At 41.9% G+C, this 16,773-nt stretch overlaps 1 protein-coding gene across 1 annotated transcript in view; it reads left to right on the top strand.

The window, feature by feature from the left end:
- The window catches only part of CEP112 (centrosomal protein 112), a 161,741-nt gene that overhangs the window by 109,929 nt on the left and 35,039 nt on the right, over positions 1-16,773 (top strand). Inside the window, exons 21-22 of the mRNA XM_054393864.1 lie at positions 8,009-8,071; positions 12,880-13,029. Coding sequence (XP_054249839.1) covers positions 8,009-8,071; positions 12,880-13,029 — 213 coding nt within the window. The remainder of the gene's footprint in view (positions 1-8,008; positions 8,072-12,879; positions 13,030-16,773) is intronic.

The following is a 16,773-nucleotide window of genomic DNA, read 5'->3' as shown; positions in this document are numbered from 1 at the left end:
GGTGGACACAGTACTCCAGGTGAGGTCTCACCAGGGCAGAGCAGAGCAAAGGGACAGAATCACCTCTCTTGATCTGTTGGCCATGCTTCTTTTGGTGCAGCCATTGGCACTGTAGGTTCATGTCCAGCTTATCATCCACCAGCACCCCCAAATCCTTTTTTCCAGGGATGCTGTCTTGCACAATTTGGAGACATTGTTTACCTGCTCTTTCTTCATACTTTATAACAGAGAAAAGCTGCAGGTGGCTCTTTTTTTTTTTTTTTTTTTTGAGGCAAAGGAGTGTTTGGGAAATAAGGAAGAGGTAAAATGATGTTATTAGTCCTTCAGAGTCTTTAATGTGAAGAAGCAAAACTGTTCCAAAACGACTTGCTTAGAGCCGCAGAACATGTCGTGGAGTAAAACCCACCTTCATTAAATGGGTGAGAAAGAATTCTAATTGTTCTGAAGTTCTTATGATCAGTCTGCATATGCTTCATTGTAATGTGATACTAAAGTGCCTCAATTATGATTTGTATATTTTGGTGCCAGAAGGTTTTTTTTTTCTTATGCTAAATTATTAAGTTCTGTCAGCTGCTGGGCTGTCATATAGAGATACAGTAAATCACATTATATTTTGTCATGGATTACACAGAGCAATAAATTTGGGAACAGAGATCAAAGTAGTTTCACAATCACATCTGAGTGTAGGAGGGGTGTTTAACTTGTAGAAAATCTGATTTAGGTGAAACTGTTGCAGTTCTTGTGTGAATTTGAAATGAATTTGAGTGTTTGCTTGGAAATGAATAAGGTACAAATCCCCAAAAGAGTTCTCCTGTATCTAGTTCTGAGGAGTTAATCCTGACCTACAGCTGCAGGATGGAGAGCAGATAAATAATTAAACATTGGGAATGTAGAGAGTCTCCCAATGTCTTATTTATGTTTTTAATTGCTTTCATGATGGAGCAATATATTCCATTCTCTTTCTAATTGAGATTTAGCTGGACTTGAGTGTAGTTAGTCATCGGAAGAGTAACGCTTCCAGGCTCTGGGAAGTTGTCGTTCTTTTGGGAAGCTTTGTTGTATTTAAAACTACAAAAAGTAATCCAGCATAATCTTGCTAAGGAACACTGATTGCTGCAGATCAGAGATTTGTTGTATTTTCAGTGTTTGTCTTTCCAACTGTAGAAGCTTAACTTTTGTTGGGCTCTCATCTGATGACGTGACTTAGTAATACTCAGTTAACTTCAGAACACCGACTCTGTGCTTTTGTTTCTGGTTTGCCTTCTTTTTCATAAAAAAGGTTCTATCTCAAAATGATACAAACATAGATTATTCTTTTTCCCCTCAGTTTGCCTGCTAATAAAAAAGTTTCTATCTTGAAATGATTCATACAGAAGAGGTTTTTTCCTAGTCATTATCTTCTTAACACTTGCTCGTTATTGCCACAAAATTCAACTCAAAACAGCAATGAAAAATCTGAAAAATAAAAATCCCACTTGTATCCCTTCACAGTCCTTCCTGGACCTTTGTGTTTCCCCTCAGCAAAAATCAAGGTGTGGGATCTTAGGTGATGTGTAGTGATAAAAGTGTGTGGTTCTCAGAAGTCACTGAAAGAATCATGGGTTGTAAAGGTCCCCTTAGGTCATTTTTAACTGAGTCAAATCATGGGTCAGTGTCAAGTCTTGGTGGCGTTGCCTTTTGTTCAGGGAGGAAACTTTAGCTTTGACTTGCTTCAGAGATGTTTAGCAGCCAGTGTGGTTTTACTGGGTGTCAGCTGTTTGGGTACCAAAAACATCTGGGGCTAAGTGATGGGCACTGTGCTGTAAACCTCTTTGTATTAAAGTGGGAGGGAGGTGGAGTGCACATGAACAAGTTGAGGTGGCTGTGTAGCAGAGGTGCCCTGGTGAATAAAGGCAGCTTATAAAAGCTCAAATCATTCCTGTTGGGGGCATGTTTTACTTGTTAAGGCTCTGAAAAATAAAATGCTACCACTTTTGATATAATCTCTTAAACCTGCTTTGAATAACCATCTTAATTTTGTGGGACAGAACAGAGGAAAACCAGGAAATATTAAAAATGGTCATGCATGAATGTGTTTGTGCCCTGCCAGATTTGGGCATGGAGCTGTGGGAAAGCTAAGCTTCAGTACCCTAATAATGTGGAAGGGGTTGTAGTCTCAATGTCACAGAATCATAGAATGGTTTGGGTTTGAAAGGACCTCCAAAGGTCATCCAATCTAATCCCCCTGCAGTGAGCAGGGACATCCTCCATTAGATCAGGTTGCTCAGAGCCTTGTTGAGTCTGACCTTGAATATCTCCAGGGATGGGGCCTCAACTGCCTCCCTGGGCAACCTGTTCCAGTGTTCCACTGACGTTTAAACAGATACAGGAACCAAATGCTTTAACACACTTAATAACAAAAATTGCTGCAGGTAGCCATTCTGAAGGTCATTTTCTTTTGACATCTGTCAAATTACACAATCTTGAATTTTGGTACAAAGCAAAATGCTGTCAAACTTAAATAGAAATATTCCAGAATGCGGAGTGGTGTGTTGTTTTTTAAGGTAAATGGGCCCCATTTACATTACTTCTTTGATGTTAAATTCTTTGCTGCACATCAGAGAACAGTTGCTTCTTCCCTGGAGCAAGTTTTCTTTCTTCTCCTTCCTTCACCCTTTGATTTTTTTTCCCCATTCTTTTTTTTTCTTTAGTTTGCTTACACTTTTATCTGACTAATTATGGAGGATCAGCTTTTGCATGGCCATTGTTTAGTTGGTTGCAGGCATTTTGATAAATGATTATCCCATAGCTACTACCCTAACCAGATTTCTTAAATCTGCTTTTGTCTTGGTGACTCTGGTTGTGTGTTTGTAATTCTTAAGTTTATTACAGGGGGGGTTTGTTGTCTGTTCATGTTCTGGGGAGGTTGGAATTGAAACATGACTGAATCATCCCAAAACTGTAAATTGCACAGAAATGAACAAAATTTCACTCTGTGCCCTTAACTCTTACAGATCTAGCCACATTTGGGTTGCAGGAGTTGCTTTTCCTACTAATTTTGGAGCAAAACTGAAATTATTGTAACTTTTCATCCCAAAATCCCCATTCCAAAGCTGGAATTCCAAAGCTGTCCATGTACTTCCAACTCCATGGTGCCACTGGAGCTAGAGGCCACATTGGACGTGGCTATACTGGTGAGCAACCCCTGGGGCTTCTTGGGGCATGCATTTTAAGTCCCCTTTAATACATCTTACAGCTTAAAAATCATAGAATCAGAGAATGGTTTAGGTTGTAAGGAACCTTCAAGATCATAGAATCATAAAGTGATTTGGGTTGGAAGGGACCTCCAAAGATCATCTAGACCACCCCCCGTGCAGTGAGCAGGAACATCTTCCACTAGATCAGGGTGCCCAGAACTTTGTAGATCCTGACCTTGAAGATCTCCAAAGATGAGGCCTCAATTACCTCCCTGGCCAACCTGTTGCAGCATTCCACTACCCTCAGGGTGCAGAATTTGTTGCTAACATCTGATCTAAATCTCCTCTCATTTCAAACCATTGCCCCTCATCCTATCACTGCAGGCCTTTGCAAACAGTCCCTCTGCAGCCTTCTTGTAGGCTCCCTTCAGGTACCTTCAGGCTTCCCTTCAGGAAGGCCTAATAGGTCTCCCCTCTTTGTGGCCCTCCTCTGGTCTTGCTCCATCAGGTCCATGTCCTTCCTGTGTTGGGGGCTCCAGAGCCAGACGCAGTACTCCAGGTGAGGTCTCACCAGAGCAGAGCAAAGTGGCAGAGTCACCTCTCGCCCTGCTGACCATGCTTCTTTTGGTGCAAGCACACACTGTTGGCTCATGTCCAGCTTCTCCCCCTGCACCCCCAAGTCCTTTCCTGCAGGGCTGCACTCAATTTCATCTTCCTCCAGCCAGGAGGATTGCCTGGATTGCCGTGGGCTGGGATTCCTTGTACTCAGCCAGGTTGCTGAAAGCTTTGAGCAACTTCTAGCGAGTTCCAAAATACTTCCAAAATAACATCTCAAAACTTCATAATTAGGCCAGAACTTGATATGGTTTTGTGGTGTACTCCCATCATAGATCCTTTGCTCTTTTATTCTCAGCGATGCTGTTGTTTCGTGGAAGCCAGTCGAGGTTAGAGCAACATCCCCTCGATTCAGATCCCACATCTGTCTTGCTAATACCCCTTTGAGTTTTGATGTGAAATGTTTTGTTGAAGTCGGTGAAGTTTCACTCAGCAGCCACAATATGATGCTTTGAGGCTCGTTAGAGAATTGCAGTTGGTTTTTAAAACCAATTAACTGTAACAAGGACATAATCTTTTTAATGCAGAAAGTCCTCACACTGTAATATAAAATAACTGCATGTGAAATTGTTGTAATCAGATAATTTTAGCTCAAGTATGTATTAACTGTGTGAAACTAAACAGTAGTTAATTTCTGAATCAGTGAAATTCCTCCCTGGCTTATCCAATTTAAACCTTTTTATTCTAAAAATGGGTATTACAATTGATATTTCTGACAAGTTTTTGCCAAGCTCTGGATTTCAACAGCTACCTCTCACGCACGGAAAACTAGTTTAAGGCCATTAACTGCATTTGCAGTGCTGCCCCTTGCTATAAAAAGAGTTGGACTTTAATGAACACTGGCTGACCCTCCAAATGTTCACCTTTCCAGTTGAATTCTTGTTCGTTATGCTTCTGAAATAGCATGTAACCTGAAAGTGGGGGGATGCCCTTAAAATCATACAGAAGCAGCTTATACTCCATACAAAGCATGAGCTGAGCAGCCTGTTAGCAAAGGAGGAGCCCAGGAAAGTGCTGCTTGTGTGCACCCTGCCATTTTTAACCTTCTTGTTTGTCCAGGAACACAGAGTATAAACCCTCTGAGATGTTCACCCTGCACAGCTACGTGTATTTACTTTGCTCTAAGTCATTCCTTTAAAAAAAAAAGAGATTACAAAGGTGCTTTTTTTTTAGTGTGTAGCAGTGCTGTATGTGCCCAGGGTGGAGAGGTTTATGCCTCCCTGGGCTCCAAAGCAACAACCTACAGTCAGGGGTAAGGAATTAGTTTAGTCACAGGTTTTAAAAACTGAAAAGTTTTTTATTTCTGCAAGAAAAGATGACAGTGGAAAAGAGCGTTCCTGTGCATCACCAGGAGTTACATCTTACCAGCTGACCAGTGTGCTATAACTTGTAGAAGCTGCCTTCTGCAGAGCTTCACTGGTGCTACCTTGTGATGATCCAAGACCTGCAAGGTGTTACAGATGTAGAGAGAAGAGCTGAAGTCAGCAGGTGTCTGTAGTTTTTAGTGCCATGGGGTTAACCTAGCCAGTTTTAGACAGCTGGAGCCTGGTCTAAATATGTTTTTCCAATCTCCAGTGGAAGTTTTGGTAGCTCAGAGCTTCTGAAAATGAGACCCCTGAAATAAGGATGCTTGGGACTGCAAATATGTGCAAGAATTGGTGTCCTTGATGACTGGGAGACAACTTATAAATATTTTGCTAGTTGGAATTTGTTAAAGCCATTATAAAATGTCCTAACTGTCATGAAATAAGCTGATGGGGTAGGCTTACTTTGCCCTCAGTTGGGAGTAAACCCTGAAATTCAGCAGATCTTTCTTTGGATCTCCTCTATCATGTCTATCAGAGGTCATCCTCAGCATGAACCAAGATGTTCTAATTTGTTTATGGAAGTTAGGAGGTTTTTTATTATTATTATTTATTGGGATTTCTTCTGTGGGTTCAGGAGGTTATAAAGCTGCTTCTGTGAAAGATGAAGACTTTTACCCCAGGCAAGCTGAGTGAGAGCAGCTGTAATGTGATCTTCTTTGCAGAGCCTTGCTGACTAGGATCTCCCTTTCTGGGAGCAGCAGTAATTTATATTATTACTGTAATTTATTTTTTACTTTCTTTCCCTAAAAATAAAGTGACTGAAACTGCCAGTTTATGATATGCAGGGGTGGTAAAATGTAATCTGAAACTAGACAGCAGTACAGTGGAAAGAGTGTTAACATGGGTCAGCCTGAGTACAAAGAGAATGTAGCAGGCACAGAGCTGTCTGGCATAACTGCTTCTGTGCTCCTGCTCTCTTCTTATTTATTTAGCCCCACAAGAAGCCCTTACAGTGTTCACTGTACACTTTAAATGACAAATGTAGAAGAAATGGAATTTAATTTGTCTGGTGCTCCAAAACTCTTGTGTGTGGTGTTTTAAACCACTCTGTACTGCCATTATCTCTATTTATAACCTAAAAAAAAATTTCCCAAAACATGTTCTCAAGAGCTATACACAAATTTGATAATGGGTTTTGATTAACTTTTTTAGTTGATTTTTTAGTACCAACCAACAGATGAAATATAGAATCATAGAATGCTGGGGGTTGGAAGGGACCTCCAGAGATCATCCAGTGCAATCCCCCTGCAAAGCAGGACCACTTAAGGCAGGCAGACCTCCATATATTTCATAATCTTGGAATTTAAAGGGATTCAAGATTGTCAATATCTTGCAAACTTTGAGATGATTTTGAAGTGGCTGTAATATACTTACACTAAGCTGTACCATACATAGCTGCCTGGATCGTATAGGATGATCTGAGCCAGTCATGCTTTGGCAATGATTTGCAAACACCCTCTGCAACTTTTAAGCTCCTATATTTATAGTCCAGTAAAATCAATAAGACTATTTGCCTGGCTGAAATCCCTGGTGTTTGCAGAAATGGAGTTTCCAGTCTTGCAGCTGGATCCAAAAAGGGTTCAGGAGCTTTGGGTGGCTCCTGTGGTCCCCCCCAAAACACGTGCTGGCACATGGGGTGGCTGCAGGAACATGTTTGTGTGCTGGATGCTGTGCTGTAAAACTAAGGATGACAGATCAAAGATTTGAACACGAGGTCAGATAGGTTTGGAGAACTTAATCAGCTTAAATTTGCTTTAGAACTTGGCTTCCTAATATTCTGTCCCCCTAAGAAAACATTTTTCTGAGACACCTGTCCTCAAGTTTTGGAGCCAGGAGTGGGAAGGTGCTTAGCAGTTCATCTGAGGACAGTAGTTTGGGGCTGCTCTATCAACATAATGCCATGGCACTTGGCAAGGAAAGTACAAATCAGAAATGTGTCCTGAAAATAAATTGGAATTATTATTATAATCATTATTGTTGTTGACTTATTTCTGAAATTAAATTACTCAAGGGAAAAAAAAAACTTTTCTATTTTCCCCCAGAATTAAAGGAATATTTACTTATTGGATTCTATTTTTCCCCAGAATTAAAGGAATATTTACTTATTGGATTCTATTTTTCCCCAAAATTAAAGGAATATTTACTTATTGGATTCTATTTTCCCCCAAAATTAAAGGAATATTTACTTATTGGATTCCAATATGACAAAACAGCCTTGTTTTCAGTTTGTTTTCTTCCTTGTGTTTAAGTTGTGAAAAAAAAAATTACGTGGAGGAGGAAAGAGCTGTACATGCAAGAACTGCTGACTGGTTCAGCTGCAGCTTGGGTAGATTTTCAGTGTAACCAGGACCTTTAAATAGGAAGGGACATGCAGTGGGATAAAACACAGTTGCAGACACCAAGCTGAAACATAAATCAGAGTAATCACAGAATCATTTTGGTTGGAAAAGACCCTTAAGGAAGTTGTGCCCTCCATGTCACATTGTACCCTGGCAGCCTCTACCTGGGATTTTCTTCTTGAAATGAAGTCACCCTGTGAACGCTGCCTCCTTCCACTCACTCACTCACTCTCTCTTTTCTTTTTAATCCATAGAAGTCTTTATGTTTTTCTAATAATTGGCAGCAGAGGTACAATTTCCCCCCTCTTTTAAGTGATGAATAGTTGGCCTGAGATCAAAGCCAAGCCCTCGCGGTTTTTTGGCTGCCACAGAAGGGCGTTGGGGCTGGCGCGGGGCCCAGCCGCTCAGCGATAGGCATGTGGACAGGGTGCCAAGCGGAGGGGTCGGTGGCAAAGTGTCTGGACACGCTCTTCAGCTGAGCTAATCAGGCTGCCTTTGGTGTGTGTTTCAGGCAAACAGCCGGCTGAAGCAGACTGAGAAGGAGTACAGCCAGAAGCTGGCGAAATCCTCGCAGGTAGGTGGCAAGAAAGGAGGATCCTCACGTGAATCCATTGGATTTGGAAGCTTGACAAACAGCCTCATTATTTCTGCTCTCAAGTGTGGGTCCTAATGATCAAGAAAATCAGAGAATCATGGAATGGTGGGGTTGGAAGGGACCTCCAGAGGTATTCTAGTCCAAACTCCCCTGCTAATGCAGGTTCACTTAAATCAGGTTGCACAGGAAAGCATCCAGGTGGGTTTTGAAATTCTTCAGAGAAGGAGCCTGCTCCAGGGCTCCAGCACCCTGACAGGAAAGGTTTTTCTTAAGTTCAAGTGAAATCTCCTGGATTTTAGCTTGTGCCTGTTGTCCCCTGTCCTATCACTGGGCAGCACTGAAAAGATCCCAAACCCATCCTCATGACCTCCATCCTTTAGCTATTGGCCAGCATTGAGACGATCTCCTCTCAGGCTGCTCTTCTCCAGGCCAGACAACCCCAGGTCTCAGCCTCTCCTCATCAGAGAGATGCTCCAGTCCCCTCTTCATGTCCCTAACCATTTCCCAAATGAAACATCCAATGTCTTTCTTGCAGATTTTAACCTCTGAAAAGCCACAGAGCACTAAGATGCCTAGAAAAATAATGTGTGTGTTTGGGGGGGTTTTTTGAGTCCTACTAAATTTGATCCGTTTCCTGTACTTTTTCAATTCCTGAGGACCCAAGAGGACTAAGCCCTCCCTTGGTCAGTGGGAAGGGGCAGCAAGCCCCCCCATCAACCAGCACATCTCATAAAATCAGGAGCAGCTGCAGAAGCAGGACTTGCATGTTGTGGCAGAAGGTGGTGGTTGCCCACACAGCCCATGGCAGGATGACAGGCCTGACTGGGCCATCTTGGTGTTTGTCCTTGCTCCTGGCCACTCCAGCATTTCTGCCCAAAATAACACTTGGAAGAATGTCAGTGTCTAGAAAGCAGGCTGGGTTTGACTTGAGTTTTTGTCCTTCGGAATAGTCTTTAGAACATGGAAGATGAAAATATCCATTGAATTTATATACATACTGAAAAATGAGACAACAGGGTGGTGAGCCAGCAATGTGTCCTTGTGGCCAAGAAGGCATCCTGGGGTGTATTAGAAGGGCTGTGGTTAGCAGGTCGAGAGAGGTTCTCTTCCCCCTCTACTCTGCCCTGGTGAGGCCACATCTGGAATATTGTGTCCAGTTCTGGGCCCCTCAGATTAAGAAGGACCTTAGGGAACTGAAGAGTCCAAAGCAGAGCTGCAAATATGCTGAAGGCAGTGGAACATCTCCCTGCTGAGGAAAGTCTGAGGGAGCTGGGGCTCTTCAGCTTGGAGAAGAGGGGCCTAAGGTGTGACCTCATTCATGTTTGTAAAGGTGTGCAGGGCAGTGTCAGGAGGCCAGAGACAATGACAGCACAAGGGACAATGGGTGCAGAGGAGTTTCCATGGGAACATAAGGGAAAATCTTTTTTTCCGTGAGGGTGACAGAGCCCTGGAGCAGGCTGCCCAGAGAGGTTGTGGAGTCTCCTTCTCTGGAGACATTGAAAACATGCCTGGATGTGTTCCTGTGTGACCTGTCCTAGGTGACCCTGCTCTGGCAGGGGGTTGGACTGGATGATCTTTCAAGGTCTCTTCCAACCCCTAACAATCTGTGATTCGGTGATTTTTACATATTTCAGCTTTCAGCTGGATTGACAGGGAGTGCTGGAGCGTGAAAAATGATGGCGATGCAACCAGAAGTTAAGCTTTTAATAATAAGAAAATTGCCACGAGGCTTTATGTGGAGGTGTCATGCTTCTCATTCCTCCCAACCACGGCAGGATGATGAAGGATTTTTCCTTGCAAAGTGTGTTTTCATCAATAATAATAATAACAACAGTCTAATAATACTCTTTAAAAATCAATAAAAACCCAACAAAGAATGGTTTGGAAGCCACTCATCTAGGCAGAGATGATCAGTAAGACAATGACAACAAGTTCCGAACTTTATTACAAGCACCATAAAATATTTTAAAGCTCCTGATTTTCAGCTTTTCAGCCACCTTTGGGTCTCATGGTCTGAAAACTTCTCCAAAATTATGGCTTTAGTTACTTCAGTGACATTTCCTTGGCCTGTCACATTTTTCAGGCACATCTTTTTCAGGCTGCTTTTACTGTTGTTCAATATATTTTTACATTTTACTTCCAAACCTTAATGTGTGTTTTCTGCACACTGAGAGGTTGTGGAGTCTCCATCCTTGGAGATACTCCAAACCTGACTGGACAGAGTCCTGAGCAACCAGCTCTGGGTGACCTTGCTTTGAACTGGTCCTTCTCACCCTCACCAGTTCCACAATCCTGTGATAAATCAGACAGAATGCTCTCCAGAAAGCCATTTTAATCATTTATTGAGAGCCTTATTTGTAATGAAAGAAGGAAACAACACCACCAAACCAATTTTTTTTATCTTGCTGTCTCAACCTGAACAACAGAAAAATGCTAAAGCTCCAAAAGTAACATCTTATGCATTGCAGAGCTTAGGGAAGAGATCCCTTTCATTCCTGACTCTGTTTTACCTGTTGTCATTGCCATTTTTATGCTGTTGTCAGCCCTAGTGAGTGTAATCACAAGTCAGCCTCTCTGTGCCAGACAATGCTTACTGTCAGAACAAAAATGAGGTTTGGTCCATTTGTAACAGACAGATGGAATAATTTCAGCATTTCTGAATTTTTAAGCAAGGAGTGAGGGAAATTGTTTTAATTGTTAGAGTGGGAACACCTAGGTAGTGCAGTGCAAGATAATAACTACTTAACCTGAATGTCATCATAAATTCTGTCAGGCTGAAATTTATTGGCCTGGAGAATAGTTCTCATAATAGGGGGAAAAAATGTTGACAGATGTCTTTTTTAAGGCAGGCAGAGCTGCAGCTCACAGACTGTTCTCTTTATTGGGGAGAGATAGATCCAGGCATGGAGCAGAGCTGGCATTGCTCTGCAGACACAACACATACATCATGTGGCAGAGCTGTTTGGCACAATGAAGGAGTTTCACCCTGATGTCTGAATTTCTTGACTTTTGTGGGTTTGAATCAAGTCCCTGAACTTACTTGAACATAGAGGGTTTGTTTTTGTTTTTTTTTTTGTAGCTCAGTATTAATAATAGGTCAATTGCAACTTTTCTTGTGGTCATGCTGCTGACAACATCTGTCTAATCTTATTCCCTGTGGCCTCTTGGAACATTCACTTTTAACACCCACACAGAGAAGATATTTCAAGAAATTTCTTCTGAAGTTTATACAAAGTAAACAGATTTCTTTTATATTTTTTTTCTCAGAAAAGTAACTGCACAAAGCAGATCTTTCTCCATCACTTGATGTTGAAATTTCCTTCAGCCCAGGGTCTTAACTCAGTAAAAACTTGTAATTTCACTTTTGTGTTCTGTTAAAGGGTTTGTTATTTTGTTTTCCTTTTAAAAAGTGGCTAAATGAAACAGAGACAAGTTGGTTTGCATGGTTTCAAGGTGTTATCTTTATCATTTACATGATTCATCACTGTTTCATTCCCAGACCTAGCAAAGCCAAATTTGGACAAATTTTGTCATGTAAATGATGATCTCAATGGCAAAACCAGTGGCAGTCATGAACTCCTAAAGAGTTACCTCTAAACTTTGGCTCATTTGTAGAGTATTTCTTGCTAAGTTAGTCCTGTCACAGAGTCACAGATCTCGAGATCATCCAGTCCAAACCTGCTGCCAGAGCAGGATCACACAGGGCAGGTCACACAGGAACGAATCCAGGTGGGTTTGGAATGTCTCCAGAGAAGGAGACTCCACAACCTCTCTGGGTAGCCTACTCCAGTGCTGCATCACCCTCACCATAAAGAAGAGTCTCCTCATGTTGAGGTGGAGCCTCTGTGCTCTAACTTGTGCCTGTTCCTTGTGCTGTCACTGGCACTTTTAGTAGTTCTAAAAGAACCCAATTTTTTCCTAAATAACCATGGCCTTAGTATAGTTCAATATTTCTCTGTGCTCAGGAGGCCAGACAAGCACCCAAGTCTGAGCACTCATTGCCCCTCTCTGAACTACTCTTAGAATTTGACTTTATTATGCTGCTGCAGCAGCTTAACCTTAGGCTTGAGCATATACATTAAAGTCAGTGACTCTTCTCTATGTTTAAGTGCTTTGCTGGGTGTTGACTTAACATGTCAGCATAAAATTCTGTAAATAAACCCAAAGGATCAGCTTTAGTTATGACTTTCCACAGTGATAAAAAAGGTGAAACAAGTACATTTCAACAAATCAGGAGTAAATCATGGGAAAGGTCTAGTTTAAGGATCCTGGACACTGGATCAGGTCCCTGTTGTATTGGTAAGCAGAGTGTGCTCCTTTCAGCAGCTCAGAAATCATAGAATTCTCACTCTCAAGTTTAACTTCCAGCTTGGAGTGCAGATGTAGGTTGTTTTCTTCTCTGCAGTATCAAACTCTAAAATCTGCTTGCAGAAAACCAGCATCACCATCACCCTGTGTATCTGCAGCACTGCTCTCAGTGCAGTGGGAGACTGGAAACATGCTCTGTTTTGGAGATCACAGATGGGCTTTGTTCTCATGAGTAAATATTTTGGAATGCCATAGTGGAAAACCCTTCCAAATATTTTGTGTTCAGCACTTTTTGTCACTTACAGCCCTACCATATCCCTTTTTCTCTGTGTGGAATGTCATGCTCGCTGGTGTGTAATATGTTAATTGCAAATATTGAGCTTGCACAGCAGAGTTTGCCATGCTTGTACCCAGTATAAAAACACGCAAAAGATATGCCTTTTACTGAAAAGAGATTTAGCCTCCTGTTTTCTTTTTAGATCATAGCAGAACTTAAGACAACCATTTCCTCTCTGACAGAGGAGAGCAGCCGGCAGCAGCTTGCCGCAGAGCAGCAGCTCCAAGAAGTGGTACAAAAGTTTGAAGAGATGAAGCAGCAGCTGATTACAGATAATGACAGAGCACTCAAGGTAATCTGGGGATTTTCCTCATGCTACTGGCTGGTTGAGTGTAATTAAAAGTGCTGCAGTGGGCAGATGAGTGCAGGTATCATTCCTGTTCACACAGCACTCACTGATTCCATTAACTGGACCTTGACTTTGATGTAGCTGATGACTCAGGCTCCTTCCTCTAGCTGATCATCTGCCTGCATAAAAGGTTTGGGTTTGGCAAGTCTAATCCATCCACTTCAGTCAAACAGATGACACTTCCCTGTCCTCTTTAACGTTGACTCAGATAACATAACATATTTTCAGCACTTTTATACAGTGCTTCAGTACTTGGAAAGAAGGTGAAAAATAGGAGAGCTGAGCTGCACCACACCGCAGAAGGGCCAGCAGCGTGGCATGGGCGTTAGCTTGGTCTTCACAAGGAGATCTCACCTTTCACATTTAAGGCTGCAATCAAGAAAAGTATTTTTAGAGAATGCACTGGGTTGGAAAGGACCTCTAGAGGTCATCCAGTCCAACCCTCCTGCAGTAAGCAGGGACATCTCCAACTAGATCAGATTGTTCAGAGCCCTATCAAGCCTGACCTTGAATGTCTCCAGAGGTGGGGCCACCACCACCTTCCTGGGCCACCTGTTCCAGTGTTCCACCACCCTCACAGTGAAGAACTTCTTCCTAAGCTCTCATGGATGATACTTTCTTGAGTTAAATATTTGAAAAACCTGGTTTAGACCATGTACCAACTTTTTTTTAGCACCTGATGCAAATGCTACTGCTGGGTTTATGGACTGACTTCAGCTAAGTTAAGTGGAGATAATTCAGCTGTTGGCAACAACAGGTTTGAAGCTAATGGTTATAGGCTGCACACAATCCTTCTCCATGTAAGTCTGTGTTAAGCTATTATAAACTTAATTTTGGTGTTATTACTTCACCATCCAATGAAATACATAAAGAGCACTGGGGAGCTCTGTGCAGAGTTTCTGAGCAGTGTCCCAGAGAGCTTTTCACATTGGTGCTGTGAGTATGTTTTGTAAGATTTGGTCAGCTTGAGGAAGAAATTGCAGGGGGAGTTATGCTTGTTCTTGAACTTTGTTTAGTACCATTAATATTGTCCTTTAAAAAGAATTTTCCTTTGAAAGCACTGATTTAGTGGAAACGTACTGAAAGCCCAAACAGCATATTCTACGAACGTAAACTGCTGTGTATACTTCTGGAAAGAAAGAGAGATGGTTTCAATATTCAGTCACTTAGTCCCTGTAAGAACTACACATACTTCTAGACAAGCATATGCAGAAATACTTTGCTTTTTATTAGCCTGGGGCAAAAAAAGTTGATTGTGGTGAAAAATGCAATCCTAGATGTCTTGGAGATGGGGAACATCATCTAACCTAGGGCACCTGAAGACCTTGAGGGATGATTAAAGAAACATTCTAAAAACAAAGCAGTTCTTAATGTAGCATAAGCCTTTGAGAAGGTTTAATATAGTACAAGCTATATTGTTAAAAAACAAGCATTTGCTAAATATAACATTGATTTAAACTAACATTGAGGAACAGATTGCAATTTCCCTTCGATGGGATTGGGTGACTTCCTGTAAAACCTTCCAGTTATTATTTCCTTTCAAACGGAGGAATCCATTTTTACAGAAACCAACTGGCTCTCAGAGAAGTTTTGGATTTAGACAGTAAAGTGATCTCCAGATGTGGATGCCATAATGCATGATTTTGACGTTAATTCAAATTCCTGACTCTCTTTGCTAGTTGAAGATTTCTGAGTTCTTCTTCTTTCACAATTGTATCAACCTTCTTCATCTTGATATTTTTAATAGTATCTTAAGCATCAGTGAAAAGAAATCAAAGACATTTACAAGAACTTTTTGCTTTTGACAACCTAAAATCCCAATCTGAGCAATGCTTTTAGGCTTAAGATGATCTCAGCCTGGATCAGTCTGAGACAAATACTTGTCTTCATGTTCTTGCCATTCCATATTACCCCTTGAGTTGTCTGACCTAAGGGCAAGTCAAGCTTTTCACCGTCACAGTCATAAAATCAGGATCAAACTTTGCCTCATCACATCCCTTTCTTGTGGCTTCTAAAGAAGGCAGTTTGGATGCCATTGTGTTGCAACGTCTCACAGCAAAGATCTAAGGAGCAGAGCTCTGACAAGGTGTTGAACACCTGAGTGAGTCCTGTTGCTGCCTCCTCACCACTGTTGAGTGTGAGCCTGTTGGGACTGTGACAGTGTAGGCAGAGAGAACGGTGCCAAAAGCACAGCTCACCCTTCAGTGCCATGCAGATATCTTTGCTTTGAACTTCCCAGGACTTGCGTTCTTTGGAGCAGAGTACAAGGACACTGCGGTTGGCCTGGCATGGGGTAAATCCAGCCAAGATCACCTGCTCTCTGTGCCATGCCCCTCCTGTGATGTGCTTACACTTCAAAGATCAGGAGCCACTGCTTTAGACTACAGGATTAGTTGAGAGCACAATTATATTAATGCCCTGCAGATGCTTGGAAAAGCTGCTTAAGCTGCCATGTCTGTTAACCCATTTGTGATGCTCTAGACTGGGGTTTCAGAAGGCACCTTCCAGTGAGGGTTTGGGTGCTGAGCTCCTGTGAATGTCTGTGCAGGATTGGTTGTTGAAGTGCAGTGTAAACTTGTTAAGGCTAAATTTAAACAGCTCTCTTGCATCCTGATAGCAATCTAGCCACAACAACCTGGAGTCAAATGGTCAGAGCATTCACCTCACCCTCACTGCTGCTTTTGGCAGTGGTCACTGGCTGGACTGGTTGAGTTGTGGAGATCCCTTGAGGTTATGTAAGAAATCCCAGCCTTAGGAGATACTGGGATTCAAAGTGCCACATGGTTCCTGGGCTTGGAACTGCAAAACATCTTCAGAGGTTTTTAATGTAGAAGTTGATGGCCAAGTGGGGACTCCACATCAAAAAGTAAATATTGGAAAGAAATGGATGATGGAGAGCAGGCAGTGACAAATCCACAATAGAAAAGGGAGAAAATGATGCTTTTTTTTTTTTTTTTTTTTTTTTCCAGAGGAACCACATTTGTTGTTTGGCTCATACTCCAGAATCTAGGATTCTGTTATATCCCCTGAATTAACACCAAAACTTCATTAGCAAAACATGGTTTGAAGATGACATATTTCCACGCTTTGTGTGTCAGCCAACTTATGGTCAGATTAATTCTGTTAATAAATAAGCCTCAAAGATTTCTAGGAAAGAATGCAATATAATAGTGTTCCTCTTTGTGTGAAAATTTTTGAAACAGTTGTTTTTGTTGTGTTTAAAAATGTTGAGAGAGAGGAAAAAGAATCAAAAGTGTATTTTATAGCCAGAGCAGAACAAAGGAGAAAAAATTCTGCTTTTGAATTGCATGGGTTTATTGTGGGCATGGAACATTCTCAGCATCATGTGTTTGTTAGATGCTGTCCTGTCTTGGAGAAAAAAGAGAATTTCTTCTATATAAAGATTGAGCTGAGGGATTTATCAACATGCTGAAAGGTCTCACTGAGCTCCAACACAATACTTAACTCTGCTGTAGCTGTAGTTCAGCTGTCATAGAACCATAGAATGGCTTAAGTTGGAAGGGAGCTTAGAGGTCATCTATTCCAACCTCCCTGCTATAGGCAGGGTCACCTCTCAACCTGGCCTTGAACACCCCCAGGGAAGGGGCATCCACAACCTCCCTGGGCAGCCTATTCCAGAGTCTCACCACCCTTGTACTGAAGAACTTCTTCCTAAGCTCCATTCTA

Source organism: Indicator indicator, chromosome 29, assembly GCF_027791375.1.
Source record: "Indicator indicator isolate 239-I01 chromosome 29, UM_Iind_1.1, whole genome shotgun sequence".
NCBI classification, from domain to species: domain Eukaryota; kingdom Metazoa; phylum Chordata; class Aves; order Piciformes; family Indicatoridae; genus Indicator; species Indicator indicator.
The sequence above is the reverse complement of the archived record's forward strand: the minus strand, read 5'-3'. Positions and strand labels throughout refer to the sequence as shown.